At 35.1% G+C, this 20,510-nt stretch overlaps 1 protein-coding gene across 3 annotated transcripts in view; it reads left to right on the forward strand.

Moving 5' to 3' along the window:
• The window catches only part of LOC127838411 (F-box/LRR-repeat protein 18-like), a 67,636-nt gene that overhangs the window by 10,567 nt on the left and 36,559 nt on the right, over positions 1 to 20,510 (forward strand). For all 3 annotated transcript variants that reach the window (XM_052366144.1, XM_052366143.1, XM_052366145.1), the window contains exon 4: positions 20,047 to 20,150. In XM_052366144.1, coding sequence (XP_052222104.1) covers positions 20,047 to 20,150 — 104 coding nt within the window. The remainder of the gene's footprint in view (positions 1 to 20,046; positions 20,151 to 20,510) is intronic.

The following is a 20,510-nucleotide window of genomic DNA, read 5'->3' on the forward strand; positions in this document are numbered from 1 at the left end:
ATGCACTCTTTCTCTTTGAATTACATGTATTTTTATACCCCTATTACCATTGGTAATGGGGGCTATATAGGATTCACTATGTCGGGTGGTCGATTGGTCGGTCTGTCCCAAAATTTCATCCGATCTTCACCAAACTTGGTCACAAGTTGTATCTAGATGATGTCTATGTCATGTTTGAATATGGGTCATTCAGGGTCAAAAACTAGGTCACGGGGTCTCTTAGTGTGTTTTAAACCAAAAGTTTGTCCGGTCCATAACTATGTCATTTATCTTTAGATTTTTAAATGATTTGGTACATGTGTTCACCATCATGGGACAGTGTGTCATGCGAAAGAAGTACGTCGATATCTCCAACGTCAAGGTCACACTTGGAGTTCAAAGGTCAAATGCTTGTCCGGGCCATAACTTTGTCATTTATTGTGAGACTTTAAGATCATTAGGCACATTTGTTCAACATCATTGGACTGTGTGTCATGCAAAAGAATTACGTCAGTATCATCAAGGTCAAGGTCAGACTTTGAGTTGAAAGGTCAAAAATGGCCATAAATGATCTTGTCCGGGCCATAACTATGTCATTCATTGTGAGATTTAAAAATCATTCTGCAAATTTGTTCACCATCGTTTGATGGTGTGTCATGCAGAAGAATTACGTTGATATCTCCAAGGTCAAGGTCACACTTTGAGTTCAAAGGTCAAAAATGGCCATAACTATGTCATTCATTGTGAGATTTTAAAATGACTCTGTACATTAATTTTGTTCACGGTCATTGGACGGCAAGTCATGCGAAAGAATTCAAGCGTTCAAAGGTCAAAATAGCCATAAATGATAATGGCATAATAATTCTTAAAAATCGCCATAAATTAGCTTCTCTTGTTTTTTTGTTGTATTTTTTATTCAATTTTAACATACATCTCGTATACATATGCTTCTCTTGTTTTGTGAAGACAGCATTCAAAATATTCTGTGTCAAACAAGCATGTGGGGGTATACGCCACGTCTGTGACAAAGCTCTAGTTTTGCTATGAAAATGACTTATTGATACTTGCATAGAGTTGTCTTAGACCCCTATTGGTCCTTGCTCTCTATTGTTCTTTGTAGGGACCTATCCTAGCTCTCTATTGTAAGCTCATCTGTTTTTTTAAAAAGATTATGAGCTATTGTCATACCTGAGCATCGGCGTGGGCGTCTGCGTTGGCTAAGTTTTGTGTTTAGGTCCTCTTTTCTCATAAAGTATCAACGCTATTGCATTCAAACATGGCACACTTACTTACTATCATGAGAGGACTGGGCAGGCAAAGTTAGATAACTCTGGCTGGCATTTTGACAGAATAATGTGCCCTTTTTATATTTAGAAAATTGAAAATTTGGTCAAGTTTTGTGTTTAGGTCCACTTTATTCCTTAAGTATCAAAGCTATTGCTTTTATACTTGCAACACTTACTATCATAAGGGCACTGTGCAGGCAAAGTAATGTAACTCTGACTGGCATTTTGACAGAATTATGTGTCCTTTTTAGCTCGACTTTTCGAAGAAAAATTAGAGCTTTACTACTCGCCCTGGCATCCGTGTCGCTGTTGGTTAAAGTTTTATATAAGGTCAAATAACTTTAACACTTTCAAAGATAATTAACTCAAACTCAGAATACTTTTTTTATGGCAACAAGACAATTGTGTAGGTCAAGATGCATAACTCTGTCAGCTTTATTTAAAGAGTTATGCCCCTTTTTATACTAAGAAAATTGAAAATTTTGTTAAGTTTTGTGATTTGGTCTATTTTACTCCTAAAGTATCAAGCTATTGCTTTCAGACTTGGAACTGTCGCTAACTATCATATGGGGACTGTACAGGACAAGTTGCATAACTCTGGTTGGCATTTTGACGGAATTATGGTCCTTTTTTGACTTTGAATATTTTGTTAAATTTTGTGTTTAGATGCACTTTACTTCTAAAGTATGATGGCTATTGCTTTCAAACTTCAAATACTTTCTTACTATCATGAGGATACTGTACATGGCAAGTTGAATTTGACCTTGATCTTTAAATGACCTTGAATCTCAAGGTCAAATAAATAAATTTTGCTAAAATTGCCATAATTTCTTTATTTAGAATCAGATTTGATTCATACTTTGACAAAACAACACTTACCTGACATACCACAATGGACTCCACCCAAACCATCCCCAACGCCCCACCCCTGAATCCCCCCCCATTTTTTTTCCCTTTTTTTTCTTATTTTTGAAAGATCATCTAATTAATGACAACAGCCCCACACTATACCCCTCTCTTGACCCCCCCCCCCATTCCACCCCGACACCCCCCCAAAAATAATTTTTTTTATTTTTATTATTTTATTTTTGAAACCATCCAACCATCCCACCCAAGAATCCCCCTCCCCTCCCTGTTTTTTTTTTAATTTTATTGTTCTTATTTTTGAAAGATAATGTAATAAATGACCACACTCCCACACTATACACCCATCTCAGCGTTTTTCCTCACCACTTTGGGACTGGTGCCGGCACCGGTCACTTTATTAAAATTAGCGTCGTTTTCATCAAAATTGGGAAATTTATTAATTATGCTCAAATCTTAATAAAGCATATACTAAACTTAAAAAACTGTGTGATTTCTGGTTTATTTTATATTTATCATTTAAGAATAATATATGGACAGAATAAAATACTTGCATTTTCCACCCAGTCAAATATGACATTCCTGTATTTGAATTCATACTTAGAATTCAGAAATCAAAAGTAAACGCTGCTACATGTATGTAGCAATGATTAACACTTTTAATATCAGAATTGTATCTAATATCATGTTAAATAGACATTTAAAAACATCTGAACAATTAAGGATTGTGCATGTTATGTGACATTAATTGCATTCATGTAATATATTGAATAATCAAGAATAAATAATTGTGTTATAACAGCAAAATGATTCATCCAAGTGATGTCTGCAACAAATGAAATTTAAATCACATTTTAAATTTCAACTATCTTCCAAACTTTACTTGATCATAATCTCGATTTGGAACAACAGCTATTCCACTTTACATACATGTGTTTTGAAAAGGTTCAGTAGCACAGACCTTACAAAAGGAATTACCAGATTTGAGAATAATTCAACTTTAAACTACAGAGAACACAGGAATTCTCTTGTTCAAACATGGTCTGCTTGCTCAATTTATCAGAAAGTAAAATATCTGAAATATCAAAAATCTACAACTTCAATGATCTGCAAAACAGTTGCAACAGAATACTATAACATTACTATAATTGCATACAATTAAATCATTAAACCCAGTTGAACAATTTGGCCAGCGGTACATTTAAATTAAAATCTTGTCTTTCTTTGCAAATTAAACTCACAATGCAATCAACAACCTTCTGAATTATGTGACGCCATCGTTGCTGGTTATTCGCGAAAAATGTGTTGCGTTTTGATGAAGGTTCCCCTTATTGAGTACAGTAGTATTCAGACAACAGAAACCAAGGGATATATCGTCATCAACACTTGCTGTGGTTACTTCCCCTGTTGGTGAACATGCACTGATTTTAGTTTTATTTGGATTTTGGCGGTAAAACAAAAGAGTAAACATTGTCGTTTTTTTTCCAGTGAATTGGGATTTTTTTATTTGAATTGGGAATTTTCATTAACAAATTGGGAAAAATGGTTGAATTGGGAATGGTGCAGATATACGGTACTAACTTTATATAGAGGAAAAAGACTGCATCTCCACCCCCACCCCATACCACCCCCCTGTTTGATTGAAGTATTGAGATAGGTCCCTTCACCTTATAAAAGAATATATAGATGAGCAGTCTGCACCAGGCAGTGCTCTTGTTCCTTGTAGGGACTTATTTTAGCTCCCTATTGTTCTGTGTAGAGACCCATTCTAGCTCCCTATTATTCCTTGTAGGGACCCATTCTAGCTCTCTGTTGTTCCTTGTAGGGACCCATTCTAGCTCTCTATTGTTTATTGTAGGGACCCATTCTAGCTCTCTATTGTTCATTGTAGGGACCCATCCTAGCTCTCTATTGTTAATTGTAGGGACCCATTCTAGCTCCTGATTGTTCCTTGTAGGGACCCATTCTAGCTCTCTATTGTTCCTTGTAGGGACCCATTCTAGCTCTCTATTGTTCAATGTAGGGACCCATTCTAGCTCTCTATTGTTCATTATAGGGACCCATCCTAGCTCTCTATTGTTAATTGCAAGGACCCATTCTAGCTCTCTATTGTTAATTGTAGGGACCCATCCTAGCTCTCTATTGTTCATTGTAGGGACCCATTCTAGCTGTCTATTGTTAATTGTAGGGACCCATCCTAGCTCTCTATTGTTAATTGTAAGGACTCATTCTAGCTCTCTATTGTTTATTGTAGGGACCCATTCTAGCTCTCTATTGTTCATTGTAGGGACCCATCCTAGCTCTCTATTGTTCATTGTAGGGACCCATCCTAGCTCTCTATTGTTTATTGTAGGGACCCATCCTAGCTCTCTATTGTTTATTGTAGGGACCCATTCTAGCTCTCTATTGTTCCTTGTAGGGACCTATCCTAGCTTTCTATTCTTCCTTGTAGTGCATTCTAGCTCTCTATTGTTCATGGTAGGGACCCATCTTTGCTCTCTATTTTTATTTCACCTGAGCACAACGTGCTCATGGTGAGCTTTTGTGATCGCCTTTTGTCCGTCATGCGCGGTCAACATTTGCCTTGTTAACACTCCAGAGACCACATTTATTGTCCAATCTTCATGAACTTTGGTTAGAAGATTGGTCTCAATGATATCTTGGATGAGTTCGAAAATGGTTACGTTTGCTTGAAAAAAATGGCTGCCAAGGGGTGGGGCATTTTTCCTTATATGGCTATATATGGCTATAGTAAAACATTGTTAACACTCTACAGGCCACATTTATTGTCCAATCTTCATGAAACTTGGTCAGAAGATTCATCCCAACAATATGTTTGACGAGTTCGAAAATGATGCCAGTTGGTTGAAAAACATGGCCGCTAGGTGGCGGGGCATTTTTACTTATATGGCTATAGTAAAACCTTGTTAACACTCTAGAGGCCACATTTATTGTCTAATCTTCATGAAATTTGGTCAGAAGATTGGTCTCAATGATATCTTGGATGATTTCGAAAATGGTTACATTTGTTTGAAAAACATGCCTGCCAAGGGGCGGGGCATTTTTCCTTATATGGATATATATGGCTATAGTAAAACCTTGTTAACACTCTAGAGGTCACATTTATTGTCCAATCTTAATGAAACTTGGTCAGAAGATTCATCCCAATACATGTAATATCTTGGAAGAGTTCAAAAATGATGCCAGTTGGTTGAAAAACATGGCCGCCAGGGGGCTGGGCATTTTTCCGTATATGGCTTTAGTAAAACCTTGTTAACACTCTAGAGGCCACATTTTTTTTCCAATCATCATGAAACTTGGTCTGAAGATTTGTCCCAATGATATCTTGGACAAGTTCGAAAATGGTTCCGGTTGCTCTAAAAACATGGTCACCAGGGGCGGGGCATTTTTCCTTATATGGCTATAAATGGCTATAGTAAAATCTTGTTAACACTCTACAGGCCACATTTATTTCCAATCTTCATGAAACTTAGTAAGAAGATTCATCCCAATAATATCTTGGACGAGTTCAAAAATGATGCTGGTTGGTTGAAAAACATGGCTGCCAGGGGGCAGGGCATTTAACACTATAGAGACCACATTTATTGTCCAATCTTCATGAAATTTGGTCAGAAGATTGGTCTCAATGATATCTTGGTTGAGTTCGAAAATGGTTACATTTGCTTGAAAAACATGGCTGCTAAAGGGCTGGGCATTTTACTAATATGGATATATATTGCTTTAGTTAAACCTATTAGCACTCTAGAGGCCACATTTATTGTCCGATAATCATGAAACTTGGCCAGACAATCTGTCCCAATGATATCTTGGATGAGTTCGAAAATAGTTCCAGTCGATGGAAAAACATGGCCGCCATTGTTAACACTCTAGAAGCCACATTTATCCTCCGATCATCATGAAACTTGGTCAGAAGATTTGTCCCAATGATACAGGGCTATAGATAACTTTTGGGGTATATTGGGTAATTCACCCCCTATTTTTCACAACAATAGGTTTTTTTGTAAATTCAATAGAGTTTAAGCAAAAATTTTCATCCCTTAGTTTTGAGCTTAATTGGGTTTTCAACCCCAGTTTTTTTTAACTCAATTGGTTTATTGACGGAATGACATAAATAATATAATAAGAATCTACTAAGGTTACTATATTATTTATACAAATGGCATTGAAAAACGGACCTGTACATACAGTAACAACAAACAATAACTGAAATTCTGATCAAAGTTCATTCATTTTTGCGTAGAATAAGACCAAGTTAGTGAAAATCGCTGCAAAATTGATGAAGTTATGGATGTTCAAAGAAATGCACCCCGTTTTTGGGTCATTTTGAGTTGAATACCTTAAAAATAAAATAATAAAACAGAAGGGTCTACGAATAATTACAATAATACCCTAAAGATTGATTACCGCTGGAAAGACTGCCTTCTTTTCTTCATAGGACTGCATATTAACTATCCGGTAAATTTTTGTACTGAAAGTAACCAGTCTTAAAAATACATCCAGTGTTTGTAAGAATTGTGTTTCGTGATGCAAGGTTTTTACGGGAATTACAAGATTAAATTTGTATTTGCGTTTTTGTTGGCTTTATTTTGAATTTAATTAAATTGTTGGTTATTTTTATTGCGGTATAAGGCAGTAACGCTTGTTATCTATAGCCCTGATGATATCTCTGACAAGTTCGCAAATGGTTCCAGTTGCTTGAAAAACATTGCCACCAGGGGGCGGGGCATTTTTCCTTATATGGACTTATGAATCTTCATGAAACTTTGTCAGTATATTTGTTTAAATGATGTCTTGGGTGTATATGAAAATGGTTCTGGTCTGTTGAAAAACATGGCTGCCAGGGTGTTCACTAGTCATGAAAGTTGGTTAGAACATTTGTTCTAATGACATCTTGGGCTGCACAGAACAGATCAGTTCCTTTGAATCTCAGGTGAGCGACTTTGGGCCTTTCAGGCCCCCTTGTTCCTGTAGGGACCCATCCTAGCTCTCTGTTTTTCCTTGTAGGCCAGGGACCCATCCTAGCTCTCTGTTTTTCCTTGAAGGCCAGGGACCCATCCTAGCTTCCTATTATTCCTTGTAGGGACCCATTGTAGTTCTCTATTAATCCTTGTAGGGACCCATTTTAGCTATCTATTGTTATGCCCCCCTTAGAAGAAGAGTGTGTATACAGTCCAACCTGCCCACGTGACCGCCTGTGAATAGCGACCATCTGTCAATAACGACCACATCGATTTCCCTGCATATGATTTCACTATATATTGTACCTGCAAATAACGCCGGCCTGCCAACAACGACCAGCGATTGCCATTTTACATTCCCAAAGTCGAATTTGATAGCTAACAACGACCACTTCAACGTCCAGCGACCACCATTTTACATTCCCAAAAGTCGATTGACTAACAAAATCTTTTCAATTATGATAATATAACGTTTCATAACGAATAATTTGGATTTGACAAAACAGCTTCCATAAACTTATAAATACAATGACGAGATATTTTGTGTAGCATTTTCTATTAAACATTGAACGTTGTCATCGGTTTGCAAAATAAAAAATCTTGTACTCCTTGAAAGAGGCTAACAACGACCACTTCAATCATAACAATTAACGATTTCACAACTGTCAATAAAACAATGGTATTATAACGGTATTATAATACTATTGTTTAAGTAGTAACAATTGATGTATATATGAGTCCATAAGGAAAAACTGAAACATGTTTATGCGGATATACGTCCTTTTTATAGTTATAGTTAAGAACATGTGCATTTACGTCATTTTATAGTTATAGTTAAATGCATGTTTACAATATGTGTTAATTTAGTGACTGTATAAGTCCATAAGGAAAACCTGAAACACGTTTATGTGCATATATGTCCTTATACAGTTACAGTTAAAACATGTGTATATTAATAAAATAAACATATATTTAGATAAATTAAATGTAACATGTATAGATGTATGTATACATTTGCTTACAATTATTTTTTGTATACTATAATTAGAATTCGATACTAACAAAAGTAGTAATACTTGTTGTATGTATGAGTCCATAAGGAAAACCTGAACAGGTTTATACGTCCTTTTATATTTATAGTTCAATACATGTTTTATAGTTAAACACGTGTTTATATTATGCTTTTATTTGGATACTTTATGAGTCCATAAGGAAACCCGAAACATGTTTATGTGCATATACGTCCTTTTACATTTATAGTTAAATACATGTTTTATAGTTAAACACAGGTTTATATTATGTGTTAATTTTGATACTATAAATCCAGAACAAAAAAACTTTTACATATCTTTGCATTGGCGACAATATTAATAGGTAAATGTTTACTCATGCAAACAACAGTACAAATTAAATATATATACTCATTGTCAGTGCTGTAATCTGCTTTTATAGGCATCATTAAAACAAACTATATTTATATAAATATGGATATGTATATATGATTACTATTTAGCCCTTTTTTCATATGCGAAATAAGTGCATGCCTTTGTATGCTTTTGTTTCACTTGCGAAACAGGTACATGTATTTAAGGTATTTACAAAAATAATGTGTTTGGAAAATGTATAAGTGCATGCCTTATTGTATACTTTTGTTTTCACCTCTGTATTACGTTTTATTTCAAATCATACCATATCAAAATCTTCAATGATAATAATAAATAGGGACTGTTTTTTATTTTAGTGTAAATCAATCACTAATCATATTGAAATAAAATTATTGTAATTTTATCTAAGTCAAATATCTTTAACATACTACAATCAACACTTTTTTTGTTTGTTTAACAAATACACACATGTAGAAAGTCTGTGTATTGTTGATTTTTCAATCTTCTCGATACATAAAGTTTATATCACTAATATTCTAAAAAACAAAATATTTCATTATATACTGATTAACAAAACGTAATAAAATACACCTTCCCAGGGCAAATATAAAAACTCTTAGAAAACTGCGTGTAAAATCGATACAAAATCCTTCTTCTTTCATGAGTTTTCAATTTTGGTATATTTTAATATAAAACAGATTGAAGGAGGAAAACTGTATTCAAACATATAACATTCTTATTGATGCATTACCATGTAGATTTTTGTCTAAATTTCATCATTTCTTTTCGCCCTAGACAAAAAAACTACAAATTTTAAACAACATATAAAAAGAAATCATGCATTGTTTTCAAATACAAATTAAATAACACTATAAAAACATATATATGACATTACCTACCTTGTTAAGACTCTGCGTAGCATTGCAGTAAAAAACGACTCACGAACAAAATCAAATGAAACTATTAACTGAAATGGGCTTTTTAAGGAGCAAATGGAAACGGCAATATTAACATTAAATGCTAGTGGTTTAGGAAATAAAGAAAAAAGAAACCAAGTATTTGAATGGCTTCGAGGTCTAAATTACTCTATTTTTATGTTACAAGAGACACATTTAACAAAAAAAAAAATTTGAGCTGTGGAAGCATGACTGGCCTGGTCGATTTGTTTATAGTGGCAGCAAAACCAACAGCGAAGGTGTAGGAATATTTCTACACCCAAATAGTGATGTAGAACTATCAAATTTCAATGAAATCATAATAGGACGATTAATTACTGCGGATATCAAAATTCAAAACATAACAATCACCCTTATAAATATTTACGGGCCAAATAAAGATGATTAATACATTTTTTAAAAATTAAACAAATACTTGTTTTCGAACAGCGATAAGAACTGTATCATAGGCGGGGACTTAAACACTGTCTTAGATGCCGAACTGGACAAAAAGAATGGCAATTTTAGAACACATTTACAATGCAGGAAATATTTAAACGATTTGATTGACGCTTATGATCTATGTGACATCTGGAGAATAAAGCATCCAGAAAAAAGACAGTTCACTTGGCACTCTAATTGTAAATCACGCATTTTTAGTAGACTTGACTTTTTCTTAATATCTAAAAACCTATGTAACATAATATCAAAATGTAATATTAAACCTTCGTTTAAAACAGATCATTCTCTTGTACAATTAAGTGTAGACAACTTATTATTAGGAAAAGGTTCTGGTTATTTCAAAATTCAATCCTTTTAGACACTGAATACCAAAACAGAATAAAAAAATGTATAGATGACATAACATCCTTAAACGAAAATTGCAATCCAAATACAATGTGGGAGCTTATAAAAAGTAATATTCGCAATGAAACAATAAGCTATTGTTCATCAAAAAATCAAACAACAAAAAAGAACGAAGAAATATTAATTTCTGAAATCAAACATTTAGAAGAGGATTTAATGAAAACTAACTCTTCTGACTTGACTGATGAAATAATACAAAAAATCAAAACAAAAAAAGAAGAATTAGAACAACTTTATGAAAAAAAAGTTAATGGATATATTTTAAGATCGAAAGCTATAAAAATAGAAGGAAATGAAAAAAATTCTAAATATTTTGCCAACGTAGAAAAAAGGAAGGCTGAGAAAAAAACGATTCATAAATTAATTGTTAATGAAAAAATATTTAAAGAAAAAGATGAAATACTAGAAGCAGAAGCAGTATATTATGAATCACTATATAAAAAAACAAATGAACGAGACGACAATTCTGATTTCTTTCAGGTGCCAATAACTAAACTCATTGAAGAACATAAATCTCAATGTGAAGGAAAATTAAATGATTACGAGTGTGGATGATTGTGCTTTATTAGAAATGGCTTACAATAAAAGTCCAGGCTCTGATGGACTGACCGTTTGAATTCTATAAAATATTTTGGTCCACCTTGAAAGAACACTACATAAAATCAATATATTACTCTTTTGAACATGGTAAACTTACTGCCTTACAAAAACAAGGTACCATATTATAACTCTTATTCCTGAATCAGAAATTGGCGGCCAATAAGTTTGTTGAATATAGATTACAAAATGGCAACTAAAGCAATTGCAAACCGTATAAAAAAGGTTCTGCCACTTATAATAAGTTTTGATCAAACAGGTTAAATGAAAAACAGATATATTGCAGAAAACGTTAGGTTAATTTTCGATGTTATCGAATATCTAGAGAATCATTAAATAAACCTGGACTTCTATTTTTTGCAGACTTTGAGAAGGCATTCGATAGTTTGAACCATCTCTTTATAATAAAATGTCTTAATCACCTAAAATTCGGGCCACACATAATTCAGTGGATTAAGGTATTTTATAATGATAAAAATAGTGTCATTATTAATAATGGCCATCTTTCTAGGAATTTTAAAATAGAAAAAGGTGTTCGTCAAGGTTGTCCTCTGTCTTCGTCGCTCTTTATTATATGTTTAGAATTACTGTCAAACTACATAAATAACAACAATAATATTAAAGGGATAAAGATACTTGGGGCCGAAATAAAATAGACCTTTTTTGCAGATGATGCAACTTTTTTTAATGACGGTTCGCCAAATTCATTTGAAATATTAGTTCAAACTAAAATTTCAGAAATATATCAGGACTAAACCTCACGCATCAAAATCTACAGTCATGAGAATCGGATCACTAAAAAACTCAAACATCAAATACAGCACAGAAAACAAATTTATTTGGAAATCTGATGGGGCAAAAACGTTAGGTATACATTTTTATAATCAACATAAATTAAACATAGACAACAATTTAATGCCAAAAATTAAAGAATTTGAATGCTGTTTTAAACAATGGCAACATAGGAAACTCACTCTTATGGGGAAGGTAACAGTAATAAAAACGTTTGCGCTACCAAAATTAATTTACCCCTTTTCTGTTCTCCCTAAACCAACTAAAAAAGTAATAGAAGGATTAAAAACGGCAATATTTGAATTCATATGGGACAATAAGCCAGACAAAATTAAAAGTTAACGTTTAACACAAAATTATGAAAATGGTGGCATTAAACTTACGGATATTGATTGTTTTCTAAATGCCATTAAAGCGAGCTGGGTAAAACGATATCTGGATAAAAATAATAAAGGTAAATGGAAAACTCTATCGGAAAAAAACTAAACAAATTCGGTAACTGTCTTATATTTGAAAGCAATCTAGATGATTCTATAATACAAAATGTAAGTAAAAATAATGTGTTCTTAAAAGATGTACTTACGTCCTGGCAAAGTATTAAGAACCAATATAATGTTTCAAAAAGTTCTCCCATATGTAAACATGTAATATGGAATAATAAATGTATAAAGGTAAATAAGAATTCTTTCTTTTTTACAAACTGGTATAACAATGGTATAAAAAATATCGGTCAGTTGTACAACTATCGAAAAGATACTTATTATACATTTGATGAGTTAAAATATCTATACAACATGGACTCTCATGAATTTTTAAACTTCTACTCACTAATTTCTGCTATACCAAAAGAATATAAATCAATATTGTATACGCAAGGAATTAATGCATTAACTATATCAGAGAAAACTTTTGTTGATATAATAGAAAACTCAAAACAGGTAAACAAAACTCTTTACAATATACAGTTACAATCACAAAGTAATATCGACAACAGTATAGAAAGGAAATGGAATTCATGCCTTAATTTAAATGAAAGCCTCAACTGGAGAACAATATATACACTTCCATTTAAGTCAACAATAGATACTTACTTACGTAACTTTCAATTCAGATTCTTATCAAGAATCATTCCAACAAATAAGTTTCTTATGAAATGTAAACTAACAAATAGCAGCCTGTGTGATTTTTGTCAAGAAAGCGTTGAAACAATCGATCATTTGTTTTGGGAATGTTTTTCATTTAGCAAAATTCTTTGGACAGAACTGAAAACGTTCCTTAAACGAGTGAAAATTTACATTGAAATAAATAAAACATCTGCTTTCCTTGGAAATACAGAAATAAAATTACACAGTGAAGTTCTCAATTTTATTATCATTTTGATGAAAGTATTCATATTCAATATGAAAATAAAGAAATGTATTCCAAAATTTAACATATTCTTAAATTATTTGAAGTTAAGGATACAGACAGAAGAAGAAATTGCCCTTTTTAAAAACAAAATTGAAACACACAAACAAAAATGGATCCACATCAATTAATATTTTTTAAATAGAACTTAATATTCATATACAGTTTTCATATAACAATGCCCATAAAATTTACTAAAATATCGTTGTCTTATTTGTTCGCCTTTTCGTTTTGTTCTTTATCAACTGTATTTTAATTGTAAAGTACAGAAACACAGCATGAAAGAAATTACTATTGTTATATTTATCCATAATACAAACTGTTAAACATGTCATAGAATTCATGTTGTGTTTGTGAGAGTGTGCGAGGTGTGTGTGTGTGTGTGTGTGTGTAATTGTGTGTGCTTTATGAATATATGTGAGAAAGGAAGTATACTTATCACAAGAGAAATGTTAAATTCTACTTCTATGTTCTTATCTTTTTGAATTGTGTTATTTACTGTCATATGTTTTTTTTTCTATTGTCTGTATATGTGTGCAAGTTTATGTATGTGTTTTTTAATATGTGTGTGCATGTGTGAGGTTAAGAGAGTTGATACTTTATGAAAACGTAAAACCACTCATGTTTGTACATTTCTACTTTGTGTAATTGATGACTTCATAAGAGTGCATTAATAAATGAGAAAAAAATAAATAAAAAAATAAAAAATAAAAAAATAAAATATAAAATAAAACAATGGCCGCCATGATGCTGTGATAGTCACGTCATAAACATCTTACCAGATCACTGGTCTGTCGCTATAGAGATATTGGCAAGTGACAGTTTACTTAATTCAATAGCTGTTTTTGTTTATTTAACACATATTGCTAATTGTTAACCGCCTGCTTCTTTTATGCATTTGACTTTTTGTCGAAGGTGTAAGACCTTGCCTATTTATTTTAGTGGCTCGCGATTATTTATGTAATAATTGCCGAAAATATCAAAGAAAAGTTTTGGGCTGATATCAACTTATTAAGGAAATTTATGGTTTCTTAACAATTACGATGCCAATCACACACATACATTTTCAAATTCATTCCTTTTTCAAATTTCTCCTTGATACGACATGCATAGATTATAGATAAGTAAATTGTCAGTTAAAGTTAACCATTATGGTATCCAAGTGTAAGTTCATGACGCATGTTGATTTTCTGTCTGGTACATTATTTTTCATATTGGGAATTGAAATAATACATGTTAATATAAAAAAAACTGTGTTTTCAATCCATTTTATGCCCCCCTTCGAGGAAGAGTGGGTATATTGCTTTGCACATGTTGGTCGGTCTGTCGGTCGGTCGGTCCGTCCACCAGGTGGTTTCCGGATGATAACTCAAGAATGCTTAGGCCTAGGATCATGAAACTTCATAGGTACTTTGATCATGACTCGCAGATGACCCCTATTGATTTTGAGGTCACTAGGTCAAAGGTCAAGGTCACTGTGACCCGAAATAGTAAAATAGTTTTTGGAAGATAATTCAAGAACGTCTTATGCCTAGGATCATGAAACTTGATAGGTAGATTGATCATGACTAGCAGATGACCCCTATTGATTTTCAGGTCACTAGGTCAAAGGTCAAGGTCACGGTGACCCGAAATAGTAAAATGGTTTCCGGATGATAATTCAAGAACGCTTATGCCTAGGATCATGAAACTTGATAGGTACATTGATCCTGACTCGCAGATGACCCCTTTTGATTTTGAGGTCACTAGATCAAAGGTCAAGGTCACAGTGACCCGAAATAGTAAAATGGTGTGTCCGGATGATAACTCAAGAACGCTTATGCCTAGGATCATGAAACTTGATAGGTACATTGATCATGACTGGCAGATGACCCCTATTGATTTTCAGGTCACTAGGTCAAGGTCACAGTGACCAGAAATAGTAAAATGGTTTCCCGATGATAACTCAAGAAAGCTTATGGCTAGGATCATGAAACTTCATAGGTACATTGATCATGACTCGCCTAATGATTTTCAGGTCACTAGGTCAAAGGTCAAGGTCACAGTGACAAAAAACATATTTACAAAATGGCTGTCACTACAACTGAGAGCCCATATGGGGGGCATGCATGTTTTACAAACAGCCCTTGTTTAAATTATACATGCATTAGTATTCACTCATTTAAACAATAGAGCACATACACAGATACGGTACCTGTTAAAAACCTACTAGCATATTTTGCAAAGTTTCAATCGACCCTGCGAATTAAGACCACCTGTGAACAAAGACCACTACGACCAAATCCCTTGAGTGTTCATTATTGGCAGGTTTGGACTGTATTGTTTTGCTGGATGTAGGTCTGTCTGTCTGTCTGTTGGTAGACCAGATCATTTCCAATCAATAACTCTTCAACAAATTGACTGATTCGCTTGATACTTCACATGTGCATTGGCCTTGGACAGTAGATGACCCCTATTGAAATTTGGATCACTAGGTCAAAGGTCAAGGTCACTTTCACAATAAGTGTGAAGATCTTTTCTGATCAATATAACTTGTCAACGAAATGACTGATTAGCTTGATGCTTCACATGTGCATTGACCTTAGACAGTAGATTACTCCTCTTGAAATTGGGGTCACTAGTTCAAAGCCCTGTTTGGGGGGCATATGTCTCCCACCGCAGAACTCTTTTTCTGTGTAGGAACCCATTCTTGCTCTCCATTGTTCCTTGTAGGGACCCATTCTTTCTCTGTATTGTTCCTTGTAGGGACCCATTCCAGCTCTCTATTGTTCCTTGTAGATAAACATTTTAGTTCCCTATTGTTCCTTGTAGTGACCCATCTTAGGTCTGTATTGTCCCTTGTCAGGGACTACCCTACGGGCGACTACGGGCGATAATTTTGCTCTAACGCCCGTGCTATCGCCCTACGAGCCCAAAAAAGCGAAGATCAAGTCGCCCTATTTTTTTAGTAAACAAGACTGGAAAAGCGAAAATCAAGCCGCCCGATTATTATTTCCAATGCGTGCTACCGCCCGCAGGCGATTAGCAAGTTTATTGTTTGTTGTTTATCTAGCGGTTACACAATTTACCCCCCACACGGATCGTTAATTGACCGTGACAAAGCAGTCCCTTAATATTGGTTCCTATAACAACACACTCATGCCTCTTCGCGCGTGCCGCAAGTTGTCTAATAATAACGTGATAATTGTTTGACCATCCGATAATTGCAGTTTTTTCGCAGACAGCATGGTTAAAGAAAGTCGTCAAAAATAATTAAAGAAAAACAAAATTGATCAAAGGTCTATTAATTACGTAGATCCACGATTAAGTCCAGCGAGTTTTGTCAGTTTGTTAATCCACCGATAATTACGAGTATTAAACACCCGTCTGATATAAACTGCAATCACATTCATTTTTTATATTAACAAGTCATAATACTACACATAAACATTGAGAAAAAAATTCCTCCATTAGATTTAAATTTTCCGAGTATGAATTAAATTGCTACGTTATGACCTTCGACATAGATTGGTTACCTCCCCTTATCTTTCGCTACTCTCTATATAGGGATCGGTACAAGCTAATTTTACCGGTCCAAAATTGGACTGGTTATTTTTAGAAACATATCAGGGGAAATAATCGTGTACCATTTCCGGTTTATTTTCCCGAACTTTTTGACAGCTGACAGGAAAGATTGAAAGCTCGTTCTAGTCAAATAAGATTCATAATACATATGCAACTTGAGTACTACATGATACATAATATCCTCGCGTTACTTAAAAATGGAAATTCTTGATTTGTGAGCATTTGAATTTTTGTATTTGATTTAGTTATCAACGGAATGATAGAGAGATTTAAAAAAATAATCCGGGTAATGCCGCGCGCGAACCATAACATTGTTAAGTCACGTCACGAACGGAGCTACCGATTGGTCTTCGCGTTATTCAATTCAAATCGCCGATACATTATCCTGTACCTGTTGTATATTATAGTCAACAAAGTCAACGGTTATATTCAACGGGGGACCAGTTAACCTTCGACATTGCAGATGGCGGACATTGTAACATTCAACCCGCGTTCAATTCATAGCTGGCAATTCAAAATACAAGTAATGGTGATTAAGTAATGGATGAAGCATTAACTGGTTTTAACAAACATTTGATAAGGTTTGTTAAACCAGATAACAACAAGGAAAAATTGGATTATTAAAGTTAAACAGGTAAGGCATTCTTAAGTGTACATATTTCGGACGTGTATAGTATTCGGATAAACAGTAATAGATATACTAGATGTTCTATGCATTACGATTGTGTTTTGTTACAAAAGCAGTCATAGGAATGATGGTAATATAATGACGATAAATGTGATGAAAAGGGGCTACCGGTACATATCTTAAATTAATTAAATAGATAGTAGATTTCAATGAGAATTTATTGTTTTTTTTACAAATACGCATAGTATAATGATAGAAATAATAAAAGCTGTGAAATGAACATGTTTTGTTTTTGATATTGTTCGCACAAACATCTCCCTGATTTCCCAAACTTCTCCCTGTTACGGAAAAAAGGAGAAGTCACTTCTCCCTATTTTTAAGGCCTAGGGTAGTCCCTGCTTGTAGGGACCCATTCTTGCTCTATATTGTTCCTTGTAGGGACCAATTCAAGCTTTCTATTGTTCCTTGTAAGGACCCATTCTAGCTCCCTATTGTTCCTTGAAGGGAATGATCCTAGCTCTCTATACTTGCTCGTAGGGACTGATCCTAACTCTATTGTTCCTTGGAGGGACCCATTCTAGCTCCCTACTGTTCCTTGTAGGGACTGATCCTAGCTCTCTATTCTTCCTCGTAGGGACTGATCCTAGCTCTCTATTGTTCCTTGTAGAGACTTATCTCTATTCTTCCTTGTAGGGACCCATTCTAGCTCTCTATTGTTCCTTTTAGGGACTGATCCTAGCTCTCTATTTTTCCTTTAGGGACTAATCCTAGCTCTCTATTGTTCCTTGTATGGACTGATCATAGCTCTCTATTCTTCCTCATAGGGACTGATACTAGCTCTCTATTCTTCCTTGTAGGGACTAATCCTAGCTCCGTATTGTTCCTTGTAGGGACTGATCCTAGCTCCCTTTTCTTCCTCGAAGGGACTGATCCTAGCTCTCTATTGTTCCTTGTAGGGACTGATCCTAGCTCCCTATTGATCCTCATAGGGACTGATTCTAGCTCTCTATTCTTCCTTGTAGGGACTGATCCTAGCCCTGTATTCTTCCTTGTAGGGACTGATCCTAGCTCTCTATTCTCTCTTGTAGGGACTGATCCTAGCTCTCTATTGTTTTTCGAAGGAACTGATCCTAGCTCTGTATTCTTCAGTGTAGGGACTTATCCTAGCTCTCTATTGATCCTTGTAGGGTCTGATCCTAGCTACCTATTCTTCCTCGAAGGGACTGATCCCAGCTCTCTATTGTTCCTTGTAGGGACTGATCCTAGCTCCCTATTGATCCTCATAGGGACTGATTCTAGCTCTCTATTCTTCCTCGTAGGGACTGATCCTAGCCCTTTATTCTTCCTTGTAGGGACTGATCCAAGCTCTCTATTCTTCCTTGCAGGGACTGATCCTAGCTCTCTTTTCTTCCTTGTAGAGACTGATCCTTGCTCTCTATTGTTCTTTGAAGGGACTGATCCAAGCTCTCTATTCTTCCCCCTAGGGACTGATCCTAGCTCTCTATTCTTCCTTGTAGGGACTGATCCTAGCACCCTATTCTTCCTTATAGGGACTGATCCTAGCCCTCTATTCTTCCTCGAAGGGACTGATCCTAGCTCTCTATTCTTCCTCATAGGGACTGATCCTTGCTCTCTATTCTTCCTTGTAGGGACTGATCCTAGCTCTCTATTCTTCCTCATAGGAACTGATCCTAGCTCTCTATTGTTCCTTGTAGGGACTGATCCTAGCTCTCTATTGTTCCTTGTAGGAACTGATCCTAGCTGTCTATTCTTCCTTGTAGGAACTGATCCTAGCTGTCTATTGTTCCTTGTAGGAACTGATCCTAGCTCTCTATTCTTCCTTGTAGGAACTGATCCTAGCTCTCTATTGTTCCTTGTAGGAACTGATCCTAGCTCTCTATTGTTCCTTGTAGGAACTGATTCTAGCTCTCTATTCTTCCTTGTAGGAACTGATCCAAGCTCTATTCTTCCTTGTAGGAACTGATCCTAGCTCTATTCTTCCTTGTAGGAACTGATCCTAGCTCTATTCTTCCTTGTAGGAACTGATTCTAGCTCTCTATTCTTCCTTGTAGGAACTGATCCTAGCTCTCTATTCTTCCTTGCAGGAAGTGATCCTAGCTCTCTATTCTTCCTTGTAGGAACTGATCCTAGCTCTCTATTCTTCCTTGTAGGAACTGATCCTAGCTCTCTTTTCTTCCTTGTAGGAACTGATCCTAGCTCTCTATTCTTCCTTGTAGGAACTGATCCTAGCTCTCTATTCTTCCTTGTAGGAACTGATCCTAGCTCTCTATTCTTCCTTGTAAGAACTGATTCTAGCTCTCTATTCTTCCTTGTAGGAACTGATCCTAGCTCTCTTTTCTTCCTTGTAGGAACTGATCCTAGCTCTCTATTCTTCCTTGTAGGAACTGATCCTAGCTCTCTATTCTTCCTTGTAGGAACTGATTCTAGCTCTCTATTCTTCCTTGTAGGAACTGATCCTAGCTCTCTATTCTTCCTTGTAGGAAGTGATCCTAGCTCTCTATTCTTCCTTGTAGGAACTGATTCTAGCTCTCTATTCTTCCTTGTAGGAAGTGATCCAAGCTCTCTATTCTTCCTTGTAGGAACTGATTCTAGCTCTCTATTCTTCCTTGTAGGAACTGATCCTAGCTCTCTTTTCTTCCTTGTAGGAACTGATCCTAGCTCTATTCTTCCTTGTAGGAACTGATCCTAGCTCTCTATTGTTCCTTGGCAGGACTCATCCTAGCTTTCCATTATTCTTTTAAGGGTTGCGCAGCCTTGCACTTCCTTCATGCAGCTTGGCCGAAACCTCCAGTAATGCTGATTATGTGAACCGTGTGTCTGGAAAACGCCAACGAATTGATAGACATGTAAGTAGTGATGAACCATTTGGTATATCCTGTGTCCAAACAATGTATGCTGTACAGTTGAGCCTGTTTACTTATCAGTGGTTAGATGCTTACCTGAATCTGTATTTCATGAAACATATACTACTGTAAACGTATTGAAATTTGTCGGTATGAAATTTCGTGGTTTATTAAAAAACAACAAATTCGTTGACACTTAATTTCGTGGATTTCAAATAAAAAACTACCAATTCGTTGATACGTAATTTCGTGGAATTCAAATTATTGTGGAAGACTGACCGTCATAATAATGTAACTGTTATTAAAACAACCACAGTAATAACGAAGCATAATTTGCTAATCCGTGTTGACAGCAAGACTTGA

The sequence above is a fragment of the Dreissena polymorpha genome, chromosome 7 (genome assembly GCF_020536995.1).
Source record: "Dreissena polymorpha isolate Duluth1 chromosome 7, UMN_Dpol_1.0, whole genome shotgun sequence".
NCBI classification, from domain to species: Eukaryota; Metazoa; Mollusca; class Bivalvia; order Myida; family Dreissenidae; genus Dreissena; species Dreissena polymorpha.